This window comes from Homarus americanus, unplaced genomic scaffold, assembly GCF_018991925.1.
Source record: "Homarus americanus isolate GMGI-L3 unplaced genomic scaffold, GMGI_Hamer_2.0 scaffold41366, whole genome shotgun sequence".
NCBI classification, from domain to species: Eukaryota; Metazoa; Arthropoda; class Malacostraca; order Decapoda; family Nephropidae; genus Homarus; species Homarus americanus.
Window position 1 is genome coordinate 6,036,440 of NW_024723541.1, and position 21,483 is coordinate 6,057,922.

The window sequence follows — 21,483 nt, forward strand, 5'->3', positions numbered from 1 at the left end:
TATCCTTGGCACTTCACACTTGGAGTTTCTCAAAAGATGTTTAAATAGATTGTTGGGTAATTTCGATATAGTTAACCAAGTGACAGCAGGTCATAGGCTCCAAACTTCTATGCAATATGCGAAAGCTTGGAAACTTTTTCAACAATTTATCAGGTTAACGACTCCAATCACATTGTCGGAAACAGTGGTTTTAGAATTTTTAGATTTTCTGTTCAGAGTTAAAGGTCTTCAAGGATCGACAATTGCGTCTTATAAATCAGCATTGGTTGACCCTCTGGCGTGGGGTTTTAATATTACTTTGAACCCAAGAATTATCGAATGCTCAGATCGTCCTTCTTCATTCTGAGACCCCTTCGGCCTAAGAGAATCCTACCTTGGTCTCTAAATAAAGTTACTAAATTTCTTATGGGGCCTAATTACAATATAAATCTGAACCGGGACAGATTGCTCCAGAAGGCAGCCTTCCTCCTAGCAATAGCAACAGGTATGAGAATCAGTGAACTGATTTCAATTTCCAATAATCCATCATTATTGGTATTTTGAGGAAGATGCCACCCTTTTTCCTACGGAGATCCTAAGAAATAATGAAAGGGAGGATTTTCAAGCTCAACCTATAAGGATAAAACTGCTAATGGATGAGACAAAGGTTCCTCATATATTGTGCCCAGTTAAGAATCTTCAAGATGGTTAACCAGATTCCCTAATCGAGGCCCCTATGTATTCTCATCACAGGATGGTAAGAAATTGTCTCCTAGTCAAATGACAAAATATTTATCTCAGTTAATGAGTCAAGCAGACCCTGGAAAGAAATTTTTGGCACATGACACCAGGAAATATGCAGGGTCTGTGGCCTTTCTGCAGCACATGAGGACCTTCTTCTTCCTCATCAGAATAAAGTGAGTATCCTAATTGGGATATGTAAATTAACATTTTACCTTCCGGTAAATGTTCCTAATATTGAAAAATATTCCAAAAAGTTTATAATTATAATCTGGACCTAAGCTAGCGGAGCCTTATACACAATGTCACCTCCTCTCCACCTCCTGCCCGGGTAATCAAAGCTAGACGTCGCTTCTGGATTGAACAAAAAGCCTTTTTTTCTAAAAACCAGTTTTTGTGATTTACAGTATAGTCTGGATTTACGCTTTCAATTGAACCCGTGGAGGTCCGCGTAAAACGAGAAACGTGTAAACGAAATAAGAGAACATATGGGATTAATTGAAATAGAGACTGGGCCGACCCCCAAACTCCACTTTTTCTGACACAAGACGTACCTTGTAGTCAAAATAACATCTTAATTTTATGATGGTATGCACACACAACTAATATTTAAGAGAAACACAGTCGCTGGTTAATGTCCATTCAAATAATGGACTCAACTCCCCCTCTTCCCACGCTTGCTGGCTCCCTCCCTCCCTACCCCCCACCTTCCCGAGAAATGTTTGGGGAAAAGGACTAGGCTTGCAGGTTCAGTAATAAATAATACCTCACACTAAAGTTAGAATATAATTTACATTGCTGGATTCCTTGCAAGACAGCGAATAATTTGAATATACACGTCATATATTTTGCACGAAAGATAAAATTTTTGCGCTCTCTAATAAAATTCTAAAATTAGATCTAAAATTTGTACGTCTAATGCAAATTTTAGCTTGTTTATATTCAAATTAATCACTATCTTATAAGAATTCCAGCAATGTAAATTATATTCTGGCCAGGTAATTTCTATGAATTTTATGAGCTAAAAACAAAAATCTCAAGTACCGTATATACTCGTGTATAGTTCGAGTTTTTAAGACCAAATTTTTAGGCAAAAAATTGGGGGTCGTCCTATACATGCGTAATAGTTTTGTTAGGTTGAACCCGTGCATGATGGGAAGGGCGAGGAGCAACTTTTAGCTTCAGACATGAAAAATATTTACCATTTACTGCCAGTAAACAATGGAAAAGTAAAATATGTACCAATTAGTAATGAAAAGTTGTGCAGTTCCTTCAGCAAATGAAGCTCACCAACTTACAATAGGCTAAATTACCTTACAACATGCTTTCAGTAGTCTATGTTGAAGTTCTTAGCACAGGCTAACTTATCATATCATATACAGTATCACAGTTCTCATTGATCTACAAAAAATACCGGTAATAAAAACCTTTTCAATATTTCACACTTAATATAATTCCCGGTATTCTACTTCAACCTCCTATTGTTTACAACGACGCATCATGCACCACCAGCTGTATCAGCTAGACGGTACACGTGTTTTTCGAATCGTTTTCAGTTAAAAAACTGTTACATCACATGTATATTTTACCTTAACTGTGCCTGAATGAATATATTCTCGGAAATAAATAGTAGTTTTGCTGAAACGTGATGTATTTTAATGTAAAATAGGATAAAATACATGACGAAAACAAAAGATTTTACCTAACCTTCCGATGTTCAAGAGAAGTTACTCGTTTTTTTAATAGTTTTTGGTTAAAATATTGTTATATTACAATGGTATTCTATTCATACTGTGCTTGATATAATGCATTCACGGAAATGTAATATTTTTGCTGAAATGACGTACGTATTACAGTGGAAAGTGGGATAAAATTGTGACGAAAACAATGACTTTCGCTTTCTTTCGTTCAAAAGATGTTACCGTAATCGCTTTTCGAATGGTTTTTAGTTAAAAAACTGTTGTATTATGATAATATTCTATTCTAATTGACTTGAATAAATACTACGATACCATATTTCTGAATATTTTCATTAAAATCCATCAAAATCATTTTCCTTGTCATCGTCTGCAGCACCAAACAGCTTCTCCCAGTCCTCTCCATGAACAGGGCTAGAGGGTACGTGTTTTTCGAATCGTTTTCAGTTAAAAAACTGTTACATCACACGTATATTTTACCTAAACTGCGCCTGAATGAATATATTCTCGGAAATAAAAGTAGTTTTGCTGAAACGTGATGTATTTCAATGTAAAATAGGATAAAATACATGACGAAAACAAAAGACTTTACCTAAGCTTCTGTTCTTGAGATGTTACTCGTTTTTTTAATAGTTTTCGGTTAAAATTCTGTTATATTACAATGATATTCTATTCATACTGTGCTTGATATAATACATTCACGGAAATGTAATATTTTTGCTGAAATTACGTACGTATTAAAGTGGAAAGTGGGATAAAATCGTGACGAAAACAATGACTTTCGCTTTCTTTCGTTCAAAAGATGTTACCGTAATCGCTTTTCGAATGGTTTAGTTAAAAAACTGTTGTATTACAATAATATTCCCTCCTAATTGACTTGAATAAATACTTGAATGGAAATATACAATATTTTTGTTGAAACTACCCGCGTTTCAGTGTAAAGTGTCGTAATAATAAATGGTAAACAATTTGCCTTCGGCACTCGTGTTTCATGCACGGCGAGCCTCAGTTTATAGGACGTAGAGCGTTTTTAGTGAAGGTTTTGTTGTTCCATTACCCTCAAAAACGTGGGTCGAACTATAAACGAGGAATATCATAAATTAACGATTTCTTGGTCAAAAAATCAAGGTCGACCTATAAACGAGAGGGGGTTATAGACGAGTATATACGGTAAATAAACAAATAATACTTTACCAGACACTATCTGTCAATCAAAATGCCTCACCTCCCGCTCCCCCCCTCTTCCCACGTTCGCTGGCTCCCTCCCTCCCTCCCTACCCCCCACCTTCCCGAGAAATGTTTGGGGAAAAGGACTAGGCTTACAGGTTTAGTACTAAATAATACCTCACACTAAAGTTAGGAGAATATAATTTATATTGGTGGATTCTTTGCAAGACAGCGAATAATTTGAATATAAAAGTCATATATTTTGACAAAAGATAAAATTTTTGCTCTCTAATAAAATTCTTAAATTAGATCTAAAATTTGTACGTCTAATTAATCACTATCTTATAAGAATTCCACCAATGTAAATTATATTCTGGCAGGGTAATTTCTATGAATTTTATGAGCTAAAAACATAAATCTCAAGTAAAGAAACAAATTATACTTCACCAGACACAATACCTACGTTGTAGTAAAAATAACATCTTAATTTTATGATGGTATGCACACACAATTAATATTTAAGAGAAATATCAATAACATTAGGTTTTTTAACACTTACATAAGTAGAAAAGATGGCTGGGCACAAGGGGATGGGGGGTTGGTTCCGAGGCAGAGGGCAGATTATTGGCCCTCACTTGTATTAAATGTATCACTATCCACCACAGAGGCTTGCAGGGCCTCTTTGTCAAACCCCTCAAAGTCCATATCCTCACTGTCACTATCACTTTCACTTTCACTGACTTGGGCTGGCTGTGGTGGATGGCGGGTGAAGAACTCTGTAATGTTTTGTTGAATGGGCGACCTAGTGCCTCACCCTGCCTGTGCCGCTTCCCGCGTAAATGATGGAATGTAACGCATAACTAATAATTGCCAGTCTGGCCAGGTGCCGCGTAAATGACCAAACGCGTAAAGGAAATCCACGTAAATCCAGACTATACTGTAGTCCAGAATGCGACGTCGACATCCCACCCATCTCCACCCCTCGAGAGTTGACATTTGTTTACTGCTCGCTCTAGGGCGAGAGATGACGGTAGCAATGCTTGTGATGGAAGGTGCGGGAGGAATGTTAAGAAAAATGTAAGGAAGGCAAAGAGGGACTACGAAATCAAGATAGCTAGAAAATTCACGGCGAATCTCAAGGGATTTTTCCAGGTATATAAGACAAAGGTCAAGGACAATGTGGGGCCTTTAAAGTCAGAGAGAGGGGAAGTGATCGATGATAGTGAGAAAATAAGCTAACCATTAAACAGATACTTCTTATCAGTTTTCACAGAAGAAATTCACGAGGAAATTCCAGAGGTGAAACTGATATTTAGGGGAAATGAAGAAGAGACACTAAAGGGTATCACAATAAAAAAAGAGGATGTTCTTAAGAAGATAAATAAATTGAAGAAGACAAAATCCCCAGGGCCGGATGAAATTTTCCTACGAGTTTTGAAAGAGTATAAGGAACAGAATAGCGGACCCCTTGTAAATTTATTTACAAAATCATTAGACACGGGAGTTGTGCCAGACTTGTGGAAACAGACAAATGTAGTACAGTACCTATATTCAAATAGGGAGACAGAGCATCAGCGTCAAATTACCGGCCGATTAGTTTGACGTCAGTAGTGGGAAAACTTCTTGAATCAATTACAGTTTTACCCCGCTTAACGCGCTTTCACTTAACGCGTTTTCGCATATACAGTACGCGGTGCCTTGCCAAAGCTGAACTTTCACTTAACGCGGGTTTTTTCCACATATACGCGGTGAGTGTCCGAGACGCTATTTTTAGATTTGCCCCACCCGCCACACTGCCTGACTGCCTGTTTTAGCTCATAAAATTCATACAAATTACCAGGCCAGAATATAATTTACATTGCTGGAATTCTTATAATTTGGTGATCATTTTGAATATAAACATCATATATTTTGCTTTAAACTTACAATTTTTAGATAAAAATTTTTCTCTAGGTAACTATGGTATCTTTTGTCCAAAATATATGACATTTATATTCAAAATATTCCTGGTCTTACAAGGAATCCAGCAATGTCAATTATATTATCCTAACTTTAGTTTGAGGTATTATTTATTAAAATTTAGTGGTTATCCCACACATCTCCTTGGGACGGTTGGTGGGGGGTGGGGGGGAGGGAGGGACCAACCGACCATCTGTTACCGTGTGAAGAATTATTATTTTTTTTTATTAACTGAAGATATTTGTTTTAGCTCATAAAATTCATACAAATTACCCGGTCAGAATATAATTTACATTGCTGGAATTCTTATAATTTGGTGATCATTTTGAATATAAACATCATATATTTTGCTTTAAACTTACAATTTTTAGATAAAAATTTTTCTCTAGGTAACTATGGTATCTTTTGTCCAAAATATATGACATTTATATTCAAAATATTCCTGGTCTTACAAGGAATCCAGCAATGTCAATTATATTATCCTAACTTTAATCTGAGGTATTATTTAATACTAAATGTTAAAAACTCTGGAAGGGAGGATTGGTGGGGGGTGGGGGGGAGGGTTGGGACTGACCGCGCGGTTGGAAGAGGGGGGGAGGCAAGGTGGGGTACTTTGATTGACAGATAGTGTCGTGAAGATTATTTTTTTTTTATTAACTGAAGATATTTGTTTTAGCTCATAAAATTCATACAAATTACCCGGTCAGAATATAATTTACATTGCTGGAATTCTTATAATTTGGTGATCATTTTGAATATAAACATCATATATTTTGCTTTAAACTTACAATTTTTAGATAAAAATTTTTCTCTAGGTAACTATGGTATCTTTTGTCCAAATTATATGACATTTATATTCAAAATATTCCTGGTCTTACAAGGAATCCAGCAATGTCAATTATATTTTCCTAACTTTAGTTTGAGGTTATCCCACACATCTCCTTGGGACGGTTGGTGGGGGGTGGGGGGGGGAGGGAGGGACCGACCGACCATCTGTTAGCCGGCTGTGTAGTGTGAGAGGGGGAGGGAGTTGAGTCCATTATTTGAATGGACATTAACTTGGCGACTGTATTTCTCTATTTCTCTTAAGTATTAATTGTGTGCATGTACCATCATAAAATTAAGATGTTATTTTTACTACAACATAGGTATGTGCCTTCAAAAAGTGGAGTTTGGGGGTCGGGCTGGGTTCTATTGGAATTAATCCCATATGTTCTGTTATTCACTTAACGCGGTTTTCACTTAACGCGGGACCCTCTGGGTTCAATTGACCGCGTTAAGTGGGGTACAACTGTATAGCAAATAGCATCCGATTGCATTTAGAGAAAAGCAAATTCATCCATGACTCAACATGGATTTACAAAGGGAAAATCTTGTCTAACAAATCTGCTGATGTTTTTTAGGAAAGTCTTCGAGGTAGTAGGTAATGACGAAAATTACAATGTTATTTACTTAGACTTTAGCAAAGCATTTGACAGAGTACCGCATCAGAGGCTTCTGGGAAAGGTTAAGGCTCATGGTATCGAGGGGAAAGTTTTAAATTGGATAAAATCATGGCTCACCGATAGAACGCAGAGGATCAGCAAAGATGGTGTTAAATCTGAGTGGGGCTGTGTAACCAGTGGGGTTCCCCAGGGATCAGTACTGGGCCCACTCTTGTTCATAATCTACATAAACGATCTAGATACTGGGATCAGCAGTGACATAAGCAAGTTTGCGGATGACACCAAAATAGGGCGGCAGATTAATTCAGGGGAGGATGCAAATGCACTACAGGAGGATTTAAATATACTGCAGGAATGGTCAGAATAATGGCAAATAAAATTCAACAGTGAGTTAATGTTCGAAATAAGGCAAACAGAGTACAGTTGGTCCTCACATTAAGCGGTCCCGCAATCCGCGTTTCACCGTTACCGCGGTGCCTTGCCAGAACCTAACATTTTCACATTTCGCGGTCGCGAACGCCATTCCGCGGAGAGTGTCCGGCGCGACTCTATTTTTAGATTTGCCCCACGCGCCACCCGCCTGCCCGCCTGCCTGCCTCTCCCTCCTCCTCCCTCCGCTTGGGCAAGCGGCGCGGTAAGGTTGCGCAGTATGTCTTTGTTGCGTTATCACTGACGTCATATGACGTACAAGACCTTTGATTGGCCATGCATCCCTACCCTCCTCTGCTGCTAGCTGTAATTGGCTTAAAGTATTATGACGTGTCCACCCGGGGCAGGGAGGGAGGGAGGAGAGACGACGCTTGACCTAGCCGCGACAGTCTCATCTCTCAAGGCCACTCCGTATTAACGCGCATCCATTGTTCCGTAAAATGGCTTCCGCCGGACCACCACCCCCAGAGAAAAACCTTTCCTTACCTGGACCCAGCGGCACTAAGCCAAAGAGGACACGACGTTCCTTAAGCTACGAGGTGAAGTACCAAATTATTCAAGATTTGGAGAAAGGAACACGGCAAGTTGATCTCGCGCGCCAGCATGGCGTCAACGAATCTACGATCCGGACTATAAAGAAGGATTCAGCCAAGATAAAGGAGCACATGAAGATCACAAAGTCTACAGGTGCTTCTATGATCAAGTATTTTCACAACCGGGTGCTTCTCAAGACAGAAAAATTACTTGTGAGGTACTTGGTGCGTCAGGCGCGACGCAACATGGCGGTCGACACGCGCTCTGTGAAGGACTACGCACGTGAACTGTACATGGCAGTGGCACGAAAGATGGGAACTTCAGAGCCCAAACCCTTTACTGCTTCCTCTGGGTGGTTACAGAGGTTTAAGATCCGGAACAAGATCACCAATATAAACATTGGTGGTGAAGAAGCGAGTGCTGATCGTGCTGCGGCTCGGGAATTTCCTCCGTTTTTACGTGAGATTATGGAGGAAGGACAGTACACCGACGACCAGGTGTTTAACATGGACGAATCTGGTCTTTTCTGGAGAAAACTACCTTCCAAGTCCTACATTGTGAAGAATGCCAGCAGGATTCGGGGCCGGAAAATGCAGAAGGAACGCATCACCGTCCTGTTTGCCACCAATGCCTCCGGTACCTGTAAGCTCAAGTTATCGGTGATCCACACAGCCCGCAAGCCGCACGCCTACAAAACCATGGACATGACCAAGCTAAATGTCCACTGGCTGACAGCACGTAAGGCATGGATGTTCTCTACACTGTCCCTCTCCTGGTTTGATGACTGTTTTGTTCCCGATGTAAAGAAATTCTGTGAGCGACAGAATGTGCCATTCAATATTTTGTTGCTGCTGGACAACGCACCAGGACACTCGCCCCTACTGTTAGATCGTCACCCCAACGTAAAAGTGGTCTTCCTTCCTCCCAACACTACGTCTATATTACAGCCCATGGACCAGGAGTTGATTTGCAATGTGAAAGCTGCATTCTCAACAAAAAAATTCCAGCTCCTGAACGACTACACCAACACCAGGGAAGAGTTGCGTGACCTGAGTGACACCACCACCGATAGCAAGAGCGACGAAGATGAGGAACAACGGTTAGAACAGCAAAAAATACTCTTCAAACAATTCTGGAGAATATTTAACATCAAGAAAGCTGTGGACATCTTGGTGGAGTCATGGGATCAGCTGTCTATTGCTACAATTCGTCACGCATGGAGACATGTGTTGCATGGAATACCAGGTGAGAGGAGGAGTCAATCTGTGACTGGTGAGGTTCAGAATGTTGCAGTAGCAGTGGACCTTGCCAGAGAAGCTGCGCAGACTGTTACAGTTCCAGGCTTCTCCGAGACCACCAACGACGACATCCTGGAGGTGATCAGAGATCCTGAAGTGACTGCCGACGAGATGATGGAAGAAGAACACGTCAGTGAAGAGGAGGAAGAAGGTGCGTCAGTCTCCGAAGAACACAGTTTAAGTCATAGTGATATTAAGTGTGCCATGGAGTTTGCAGAGAAAATTAAGTCCGTCCTTTCCCGCGACAATGACGATGACCGCTATGAAGTCTTCCATAACCGGCTGGTGCAGGCTATGGAGCCGTACATCACGGTGTATCACGACAACATCAACGCCAGCCGTCAGCAAAGCATAACAGATTTCTTCACCCGCAACCCACCACAGCCAGCCCAAGCCAGTGATAGTGACAGTGAAGTTGACTTTGAGGGATTTGTCAGGGAAGCCCTGACAACTGTAAGTGACAGTGATGATGATTCACCTAGTAATGGTGATTCACCTGAGGGCCAGTAATCTGCCCTCTGCCTCGGAACCAGCCTCCATCCCCGTATGCCAACCCATCTCTTCTACTACCGTAAGTGTTCCACAAAATTTTTAGTTTTTTAACCTATTCTTTATTTTTCCTATGTTAACCTTTATCTTTCCTAACCTAACCTCTTCTATATTACTTGTTTTTTCATACCATCATAAAGTTAAGATAAAATTTTTCCTACAACATAGTTGTGTGTCGTCAAAAAGTGGAGTTTGGGGATCGGCCTGGACTCCATTTCAATTAATCCCATATGTTATGTTATTCACTTTCCGCGTTCCTCACTTTCCGCGGGACCCTCCGGGTTACATTAACCGTGTAATGTGAGGACGAACTGTACTAGGTTTTATATCTAGAAGTGTAAGTAATAAGAGTGCAGAGGTCGTATTGCAGCTATATCTTGCGCTAGTCAGGCCGCACCTCGATTATGCTGTTCAGTTCTGGTGCCCTTATTATAGAATGGATATCAATTCACTGGAGTCGGTGCAACAAAGAATGACGAAAATGATTCCAGGACTTAGAACCTTCCATATCAAGATAGATTAAAGAAACTAAACTTGCATTCCCTAGAAAGACGAAGAGTGCGGGAAGATATGATAGAAGTATTTAAGTGGGTGAAAGGAATCAATAAAGGAAATATAGATAAAGTTCTTATAATATCCGAGCAGGATAGGACTCATAGCAACGGATTTAAGTTGGATAAGTTTAGGTTTGGGAGGGACATAGGAAGGAACTGGTTGACAAATAGGGTGGTGGACGAGTGGAACAAGCTTAGCAACTTTGTAGTAAGTGCTGGAACGCTGGAAAGTTTTAAAAGTAGGCTAGATAGATTCATGGAAGATAGAGAGTGGTAATAACCCTCGACAGGAGCTGCCCTGCACCAAGGCTGGTAGTACGGTATGGTACGGAATATTTTAACGTACTCCGTACCTGGCTAAAATACCGTACCGTAATTTCGTACCGTACCCCCAATTATTTTTCCGTACCGTACTGTACGGAAAAAATACCTTACTGTAATTCAGTACTTTTATTGTACCATCAGCAAAATATATTTACATCAAAATAATTCTCTATTTGTGAACAATTTATTAGAGTACATTTGTGGATTTGAAAAGGAACATTTACAAAGTGACTATAGATGTAAATGTGCCCACATAATATTGTTGCCTTATTACGGAATTTTACATCTTAGTCTACCTAATTTACAATGAAGCAAAAATATGTCATCTTACCAATAATGTGCAATATTAGATAAAGTGTCACACCCCCTGCCTGCCTCAGATAACTGCTCCCGACGGCGACAACTACAATGGAAGGAGTGACTGTGGAGAGTCGGAGACACTACTCTCAAGTTGCGTGAATAGTTCGCGTGACGCAACATGATCAGTACTGACACTACCAGACTACCAGCTGGCGGACGGTACTGATCACGTAAGTGCACTCACTGAAGCCACCAATGCATTAACCCTTTGAAGATCGATGACACATTTCTTTTCTCTTTTCTGACTATTATTAGATGATTTTACAGTGGTCCCTCGGTTAACGAACACAATTCGTTCCAGATGGTTGTTCGTTAACCGAAAATTTCGTTAACAGAAACCATTGTTTCAATGGGTTTTTGGTTAATTGGTTCCAGCTCACCAAAAATTACCTAAAGTTAAAAAAAAATGCAGTAAAGTACACTTACTTTGAGGTGTGTATGTAGAAGGCTCCTGGATGATGATGCTGATGTGAATTTGAAGTGGGAGGTGGAGGAGGAGAAGGGAGAAGAGAAGGAAATGTGGGTGGAGGAGAAGCATTTTACTGCTTCTTGGAAGGTGAGTCACCTTCCATGAAAATGTCAGGAACCTCTGGACTGACAGATTCTCCAGCACAAACACCCTCTCTCCTTCTTGAAGTGGAAGGCTGAGGGGTAGCATCTGTTTCCCGATGCCTTTTAGTGAAGAAACTGTCAATTTTTGGTTGTGGGGCATTTCTCCTCTTCATCATTAACTGATTTTTGAAGGAGACCACTCTGTCCTCAACATTACACAAAATAGGTTCTGTTGTTTCCACATCTGGGTGCCTTGAAGCCAGTTTCCTGAACTTATCCCAGTAGTGAACAACATCTTTCAAACCTGAAGTAGACATATGGTCATCACTTTCCTTTTCCTCCTCACCACTGTCAGCCTCTAACATCTCATCCAGTTGCTGTAAGTCTTCAGGAGTAAGTTCCTCCTCATGAGACATCACAAGCTCTTCGACATCCTTCTCCTCCACTTCAAGGCCCAATGACTGACCAATGGACACAATCTCCTTGTCCAACTCTGCTTTTTCTTCAAATCCCTCAAAATAATGGACTGCTGATGGCCACAGTGCTTTCCATGCAGAATTGAGGGATCTAATGGAGACTTCTTGTCATGAGGACACAATCAATTTTACAGCCTCCAAGATGCTAAATTGTGTCTTCCAGAACTGTGCCAGTGTTAGTTCAGGATCAGTGGAAGTTGCCTGATGACACCTCCTGAACATTTTCTTCATGTACAACTTCTTGAAGTTGCTGATCACATTCTGGTCCATTGGTTGCATGATTGATGTAGTGTTAGGAGGCAAAAACAACACTTTGACAAAGTCATATTGAGCCTCCAAAGTGCTGGCAAGTTCAGGGTCATGACCAGGGGCATTATCCATGAGGAGAAGAGCCTTTAAAGGGAGTTTAATGGTAGTTAGGTGGCTCTTCACAGAAAAGCAAAACACCTCAACAGCCCATTCATTAAAGAGCTGTCTTGTCACCCATGCCTTACGGTTGAACTTCCAATAAACTCCAAGCTTTCCTCTTACCACTTTTTGTTGCTTGAACACCCTGGGGTTCTCAGAGTGGTAGACAAGCATAGGCTTCAGTCGGAAATCCCCTGAAGCATTGGCACCAAGCAATAGAGTGAGTCAGTCCTTCATGGGTTTATGCCCAGGTAAAGAAGCTTCATCTCTGGTGATGAATGTCCTTTTGGGCATATTCTTCCAGAACAGCCCAGTTTTGTCCACATTGAATACTTGCTGTGGAAGATAATTTTCTTCATCAACCAGTTTCTTAAAGTCCACTACAAACTTTGCTGCTCCTTTTTTATCTGCACTTGCAGCCTCACCATGCCTAATAACACTGAAAATGTCACTTCTTTTCTTAAATTTTTCAAACCAGACCTTGCTTGCCCGAAAATCTTCGAACTCTGTGCCAGAAGAACCAGGTTGATCTTCCTTTAAATGTTCGTAAATCTCCCTGGCTCTTTCACAAATAAATTCTGTAGAAACTGAATCACCTTTCATTTGCTTTTCCCTGATCCAAATGAGAAGTAACCTCTCTGTTTCTGATATCAATGATCTACCTTTAAACAGTCTGAAAGATTTGTCTCTCACTTTCACTTCCTTAAACTTGTCTTTCTGTGCAAGAATTGTCGACACAGTTGATGCCGACATGCCATAGTCTTTACTAAGCACATTTGTTCTAATGCCCTGTTCATGTTCCTTTATGATTTCCTGTTTTACCTGGATTGAAATAACTTTTCTCGATTTCTTTGGAGCCATGCTGGATTCGATTTCAACACTGATATTTTAAGTTTTATTGCTGTAAATAAAGAATATTTTCTTTAAATAAACACTGCACTGCGCTATATATTATCAATATGTAAAATATATTTCAAAATGACCAATAATTTGACTGTAAAAATGGAAAAAAGAGTTTATGTTGAAGAGAGTCTCAAACAAGATGTTCCTTCCACTGAACAGATACACAAACTGACGCCAAGTTTGGTGTGTTGAGTGGCTGTTTGGCGCGCGAAAAACTAGTTTTCTATACTTCAATTATGTTCAATAATTGTTAAAATGACTAAAAAATTTAATATAAAACTTGTAAAATTATTGAATAGTACAACCTTCTTGATATTTACTTCAAATGGTAATGAATTTAAGCCCTAGAACTGATTACTGTATTGGCGGACTAATACTACAGCTGGTGAGCAGCCGAAAGCAAGAGAAAACATGTTGGGAAAAATTAGTAAGGGATTCGTTAACCGAAATTTTTTCGTTAACCAAAGTGAAGAATCTTATGGAAGGTAATTCGTTAACCGAAATTTTGTTAACCGAGGCGTTCGTTAACCGAGGGACCACTGTATTCAATTTAGGAAGGGTATATGAAAGACAATAGACAGATGGCTAATTCAGCTACGGTAGTCTACATGTATACTGTTTATTCCCATAAATCCTTCCTAAGCTGCATAAAAGTGTCTAATGATAGCCAGAATAAACTGTCAAAAAGAGTCACAATCCTCAAGGAGTTAATAAATGCATGATCATGTTTTTAAGCCTAGGGTACGGTACAGTACGGAATTTTGCTAATTTTTCCCTACCTAAATCGTACCGTACCGTACTTCAAGGAAAATAACGTACCGTAATTCCGTACCGTACATTCTGACTAAATATCAACCATACCGTACCGTACCGTAATGCCAGCCTTGCCAAGCACGGGCCAGCTAGCCTATTGCACTCCTTATTTTCTTATGTTCTTAAAAAAGTTACAGCAAAAAATACTATTGCCAAGCCAGTAAATAAAAGCCAAATGAAAGTTTAACACAGTTGCCATTTCCAGACACTCCCTTGTTCGCCATAGCAATGCATTCTTCCCACTCCCTCACTGTGCCAGCTTTGCCCTGTAACAATCTTTTTTTTTCACAATATGTATGCAAGATGGTGTCTGCATGTAACTGAGTAAAAATAAATGAAGAAAGTTATGTAGCATCTCCCCAAAAATATGAGTTGAAATCAACCATAACACCTCATAGCTTGGCCCAGTAGCCTGGTAGTAATAGTGACTGAGTCTAATGATCTACAATGATGCCAGTGATGTTAATAGACTCAATTGTGAAAAAGTTATCTGTAAATCTTCATTTGTATCAGGTATTTGTAATTTTAAAAATCAATGTTGTAGGTATGGCATTAATAGATACCCTGTAGTAATGCTTGTAAGAGTTCAGAAATGGTTACTGCTTAGCTACCTCTGAAGAGTTGGGTGTCTGTTGTACAGACATTATTTGCCTCGGATAATCATCAGTACAGTAGTTATAAATCCAGCTTTTATATTTATAATAATTAATTTGTAATTAATTTTAAATAATAAGAATGTGTGTAAGTATGCAATAACATTTTTAATTCTGGAGTTGGGTTAGGTAGAATTTAGCCTACTGGAGACAGCAACTGGGGGATTCATTAGCTTACGAGAGAGTGCAACTTCACATATAGGACGCAGGCTGATTTTTTTAGCCATTTTTCAGACAAAAAAGTCTTGGGTTAATAAAATATAAAAAAATAATTAATTTCACTGCAAAATCCCACACTCAGTCCCAGATGAGCCATTGTTCTGTTGTATATTCTTAGTCGCTTGTTTACAGAGCGATAACAGCTGATTGGTTCTGCTGACACCACTCTCCCAAATAATGTTGCCAGCACTCACCATCTCTCAAGCACCATTGTTATCACTGCTTAAGAGGATTGGTGCTTACAACAGGATCAGTCTTGAGCACTTAGTAAATAATATTGTAGCATATTTATCAGAACTTAATAAATGTTATTGTAGTGTAAAATGCATTTCCATATGCCCTGGTTTATTCACTAATCAGTTGTCTAGGTGCAAAAGTAGCCAAATCACACCATCATGTATCAATTAAATTTAAAATAGAAATTTGAAAAAAAAAGTTATAAGACAATGGTTTAGTAGTGCTGTTAATGTGTGTGCTGTGTAAGTGTCTTGTCATGTCACCTCACCCCTTGCATTGTCAGCTCACTTTGCAGTGTTACATTTATTTATTACTGTATTATTTACTTTATTATTACTGTACGTACACTTCGAAAATCTTTTTGTTTGCACCATGTACCATAATTATAAATAATTATTTTATGTGGCAGTCAAGACAAGGCACAAAAACTGAACAGAAAATGAACGAATAATCGAATAAAAATATTAGGAAATTGTCGAATAACGTCAAAACATTCCAAACTCGGTTAATTTAGATTTTTCGGTAATTCGAGTGACCCACAGACCATTTTTTGTTGAATTAACGAAGGTATAGTGAACAGAGATGTCCAACGTTGAAGAAGATAATCCAGACAGTCCCCCACTTCCAGTTTATTTAAGTAAACAATAAACCTCCATACACTCGATATCTGTTTTTCATTTAATTTTCTTTTAATAATTGCTTATGTTATGTCACATTAATTTTCTAGCAGCCCAGAGTGCTTTAGACTAAGCATGAGGTGTATAACAATAGGGACAGAGGCTACAGAAGTGGTAGCTTCCCAACACAGTGACTGCCCATGGTTTGGTGAAATCGCTGGTCTGGCATCGATCCGGCCTTGATGGTGCCGGAAAATAGGTGGTCGACCTGTAGAATCTTGGCAAATTAAGGGAAAAACCAGTGGGGTTCTTCCCATTTACACTTATGAAGCCAGAAACTAAACTTGTTGGTTTAGAACAGTGGCAGGGATTCAGCCAATGTTTTTTTCAAGGTTGACGGAATTGAATCTTCAGACTTAGTGCTCAATCAATTACACATTGAGCTTCCAACATATATTGATTCATCCTTTGTTACTGGACCAGACAGTACTGCCATGAAGTATCATAAGCTATATTTTGTGAAGGAGTCTCATCAGATTTTCTTAGTACTGTAGATTATATATGCAGTTCAAAATAAGCCACACAAATTATTTTTTTACGAAGTTTTCTCAATTTACAAAGAAATTAGAATTTAAAAAAATATTATTATTATTTTTGTGTGTGTGTGTGTGTGTGTGTTAATAAAGGCATTTTTAAAGTAAACTATATCACTGTTACTATATAGTGCACTACTGTATATATGTGTTTGTTTCAGGGTACAAGAGGGTTATTCCACACCTATCAATAATGAGGTTTACTTCATATCACCATAAAAGTGTGTACTGTATTATGTCTCAAAGTAACTTTACTGCATTTGTCCTTTTGGCTTCCAAAACTATTCTGAATAAATTTTCAATGCAAAATTCTCTACATGGACATGTCCTTGAACATTTTATATTTTACATTTACAGATGTACTCCATCTGTAAATGTAAAATATAGATTTTATAGACCATATAGATTTTATAGTGCGAGAAGATATCACAACAACTACAGTATATGATATAACCTGTCCCTTGTACATAATAATGTATGAATTCTTGTGGTGTAATTTTCTGCTCATTTATAAGGCTGTTGATCTATCCTCTTTATAAAGTTAACACACTCCCCTCCAGGTAGTCCTACCTCAGTCTGGAGGGTTGGGGTCACGGGGTGTGAGGCAAGCGACACAGAGTTGACCAGTTGTGCCTAGAAGGAGAGGGACAGACGAGGGGGAAAATGCATTCTTAAAAAGTTATCCTCGACTGTAAGCTGAAAAATTGCACTAGAGTACCTTTAAAAAATGCAACATTTAAAAAAAAATTATTTTTATGTAATGGAAAAAAAAAAAGCAGGGACCATCAAACACTCAGCTCCACAACCACACAAGTAGGAAAACAGTGAGTAGAGTGGTGCACCCCTTCACACATCACAACACTGACAAAACACATATTTCTGATAGACAGCACATTAACCCGATAACTGCAACATACATTCTGAAATTCTGAGCGTTTTGAATGCAGCGCGCAAAAAAAAACAAATATACCTCGCGAGGTATAATGGGATGTTTACACTCACCAGTTTCTTGAGTCCCCCACTGACATGTAAGTTTTCTCTATCCTCTGTTTCAGAAACCTCACGGAATCCCATGGTGTTGATGTAGAAATATTTATAGTAGTTATAAATGAATGCATATGTGTTACTGTAAGATATATATACCTACTATAGCTGAACATTCAAGATCTATTGAGAGTGATGTTGAAAGCTTCAACTATATTCACTTTTAGTGAAATTGTCAAAAAAGTCAAGAGTTGGGGTGAGCAATAGAGGCTAGATTCCATTATCCGCCCTATGAGAGACTGGCAGCCAACCTAAGATAAGTAAAGGACTAATATTTGGTTTTCACATTCTTCTACATAACATCTTTTAGTCCACAAGAGTTAAAATGATGTTCGGAGAAAATTAATTTACTTTTTTTTGTGCACTGGAGGGTTGATCGGCGAATCACTCTATCGCAGTTATTGGGTTAATTGGTCATTATAACTTTCTTCTGCTATTACCGCACTTTCTTCTGCCACTGCAATACTGTACTTAAATAAATGTTCTCAGTTTCAAATTAACATCAAATTGTCATTTGTATATTAACTTTTTTTCATAAATTGTAAATTAGACATAGGGTATACAGTATAGTCTGGATTTACGCGGTTTTTGTTTACGCGTTTGGTCATTTACGCGGTGAATTTACTCATTTACGCAGGTGAAGTACAATTTGTTTATTTACTAAAGATACTTGTTTTAGCTCATAAAATTCCTACAAATTACCCGGCCAGAATATAATTTACATTGCTGGAATTCTTATGAGATGGTGATTAATTTAAATATAAACATCCTAAAATTTGCATTAGACATACAAATTTCAGATGTAATTTAAGAATTTTATTAGAAAGAGCAAAAATTTTATCTTTTGTGCAAAATATATGACGTGTATATTCAAATTATTGGCAGTCTTGCAAGGAATCCAGCAATGTCAATTATATTATACTAACTTTAGTGTGAGGTATTATTTATTACTAAACATGTAAGCCTAGTGTTTTCACCCAAACATTTCTCAGAGAGGGAGGAGCCAGCGAGCGTGGGGAAGAGGGGAGTTGAGTCCATTATTTGAATGGACATTAACCGGCAACTGTATTTCTCTTAAATATTAATTGAGTGTGCATACCATCATAAAATTAAGATGTTATTTTTACTACAACATACGTATTGTGTCGGAAAAAGTGTAGTTTGGGGGTCGGCCCAGTCTCTATTTCAATTAGGTAATCCCATATGTTCTGTTATTTCGTTTACGTGTTTCTAGTTCTAAGCGGACCTACCCGGGTTCAATTGACCGCGTAAAGGCAGACTATACTGTACTGTAATGTACTGTGCCGTGTGTTTACAACCCATAAATTCATGTCTAAGCCTCAAGGCAGGACAAAGTGGCTCTTGTTATGCACTAGTGTACACTATGTCATTAGCTGGTTAACTTGTTAAACCTCTATGCAGGAGGATGCCACCCTGTTTAGCTAGGGGAAGCAAGAAAGAAGATATCTGTTTTCCATAAGAAGAATATATATATATATAAGCATTACTTCCTGTATGTATACACCCATCCTTGTAATTGGACACGTTAATATTGCATCAAAAACTTGGCTTCAGTTTTTATGCAGACCAAACATACAAACACTTTCACTATCTTAAGGAAAGGTCAAGTGAGAATGAAGCAGTTGTGGGGTTAAAGCCAAGCTGGGTAGTGAACTGTGTCACTGTGACAAAGGTGTGATCAAGTACACTACTTTTTACCAGTCAAGAAGAACAATTGAACATGTCACAAATATCCATTCATATGCATCAAATTAAAACAGAGCACCAATATCATGTACTACTTGTCCTTCTGCTGTGTGTTGCCAATACTATAATTATTACTGCACTACAAACTACTCAACAACACACTAATATTCTATTCTCAAATGTCATCTTTGAAAGACCAGAAAAAAATTAAAGCAGCAATTGTTAACTTTCTTAATATCTCATTTTGAGATATTACATTCTTCTTTAAACAAATATTACTCTGGTATAATTTAATATGCCTCTATTAACAACTAAACTATGAAAGTAAGAAACCTAAAGGTATTTAACTTATATAATAACTATGAAAAATATTTTGTATGACCATTACTTTTTTCAAGATTCACATTACTGTAGATGCAGGTATGGTAGGGTGATAATGGTGGTTCTCAAGTGAGCAAAACTCTAACTTCACATGCATCAATTGACTGATGGAAGAATAAAGTTAAAAAGAAATTGAATAGAACATTCATTTGTAGATATATAAAGCATAAAATTTTGTTAAAGCAGTTTTACAAAAAATAATACCAAAAAGAGATTAGCACAAAACTAAATACTGTACCGTATGCACCAGATCTTGCAAAAAAACAATAATATCAATATAAAGCAGACAGGCAGTTACCAACTACACTGTATAACAAGTAACTTACAAAACAAAACAAAATTTTTTTTTTTTTAAAGACAAGTCCTCTTCTCCTCCCTTGATGGTTTAGACTGTTGTTGTCTTACCTCTGGGTCATGGTCATGCCTCATATCCATGTTCTCCTCCTCTGATTCTGAGTCACTCTCTGAGTCTGAGGATCTTTCGGGGTCATCATCCTGGTGCTCCTCCCGAGTCTGTGGCATCGTCTTGAGTTCCTCTCGACTCCGGAAGCCCAGAACCAGGATTAGTGGAGGGACAAGAAGACTCAACATCACCTGAAAGTCAAGCATCGATACAAGATCTATATGGCAACATGACAAAAAGAATCTGTACTGTATAAATTTCAAAGCTATGTAAAAACCATTCTCTCTTATCATTACAGGATCAGTAGACAAAATTCATACTGCTCAGCATACAAATCTATGCATCGATCTCCAAAAAATTTATTTAAATAAGTTTTATTTCCCAATGTCTTGGCATTTTACTTTCCTTACAACCTTCTTTCTGTTTTACCTGTTTTCTGTCATCAAGTTTGCCACTTATAGCACACAAATGAGTGATATTCAGTACTGCTCTTATATGGCAGCCACGCCACTCTGGATGACTAATATTGTAAATAAATACTTCAAACGTTGCTGGACACTAAATTCCACCACATCCTTAAGGAAGTGGAATCCCTAAAGGATGAAAATATTATAGGTACACCTAACCCTCACTTTATGTGAGGGTTATGTTCTGGGGAAACCTCACATCATTCAAAATTGTACAAAGTGAACACTTAATCTTATGGGGAAAATGGCAATTTATTCCACAACCATTTCTGGAGCTCCCTCAACCTTAGTTCCAGCACTTTTCATAAAGAAGACTCCTAAAAGACAACAGAAATGTTATAGAAGTTGCGTAAAATCATTACATTACAGGTAATGACCATTATACAATGGAGATAGGGAACTCAAAAAGCCATCACTAAGTGATTGATCATATATGGAATATTAGTAACTTTTTTTTTTCATTTTCACTACTTATCAGCCTATTAGCCATTTGTGCTCTTTATCCAGTGTTAGTACAGGAGGAAATCAGGGACTGAGGTTGGGTCACACTGGATGACACCTTTCTCACATGTGTCCGGGCCGAGGCTTGAACCCTGGACATATTGGTTGAGTTATGTGCACTACTGTTCCATTCCTTGAACCCCTGAAATCCCCAAACAAGTTTTATATCCTGCTGCTATAATAATAAAATAATGTTTACATAAGTCAATTTATAAAAACAAAAAATAAATAAATTTATACAAAATAAATACAATAAATTTTTTTACAAAACAAGATTTATTTTAATTTACCCGGTATATAGTGTTAGTGTGTGTGTGTGTGTAATAATAATAATAATAATAATAATAATAATAATAATAATAATAATAATAATAATAATAATAATAATAATAATAATAATAAACGGTTTATTGAAAAAATTTGCAGCCCGAAGGATGAAAATATACATTGGACACAAATGACTCATTACATAC

General features: G+C 38.2%; 1 protein-coding gene across 1 annotated transcript in view; it reads right to left on the reverse strand.

Annotated features, from left to right (window-relative positions):
* Positions 1-20,233, reverse strand: part of LOC121863607 (transient receptor potential cation channel trpm-like) — a gene marked incomplete at its 5' end in the record, with an annotated part of 83,911 nt that extends 63,678 nt beyond the window's left edge. Inside the window, 1 exon segment of the mRNA XM_042362335.1 lies at positions 20,045-20,233. Within this exon segment, the coding sequence (XP_042218269.1) occupies positions 20,045-20,233 (189 nt within the window).
* Positions 20,234-21,483: the final 1,250 nt, after the last annotated feature.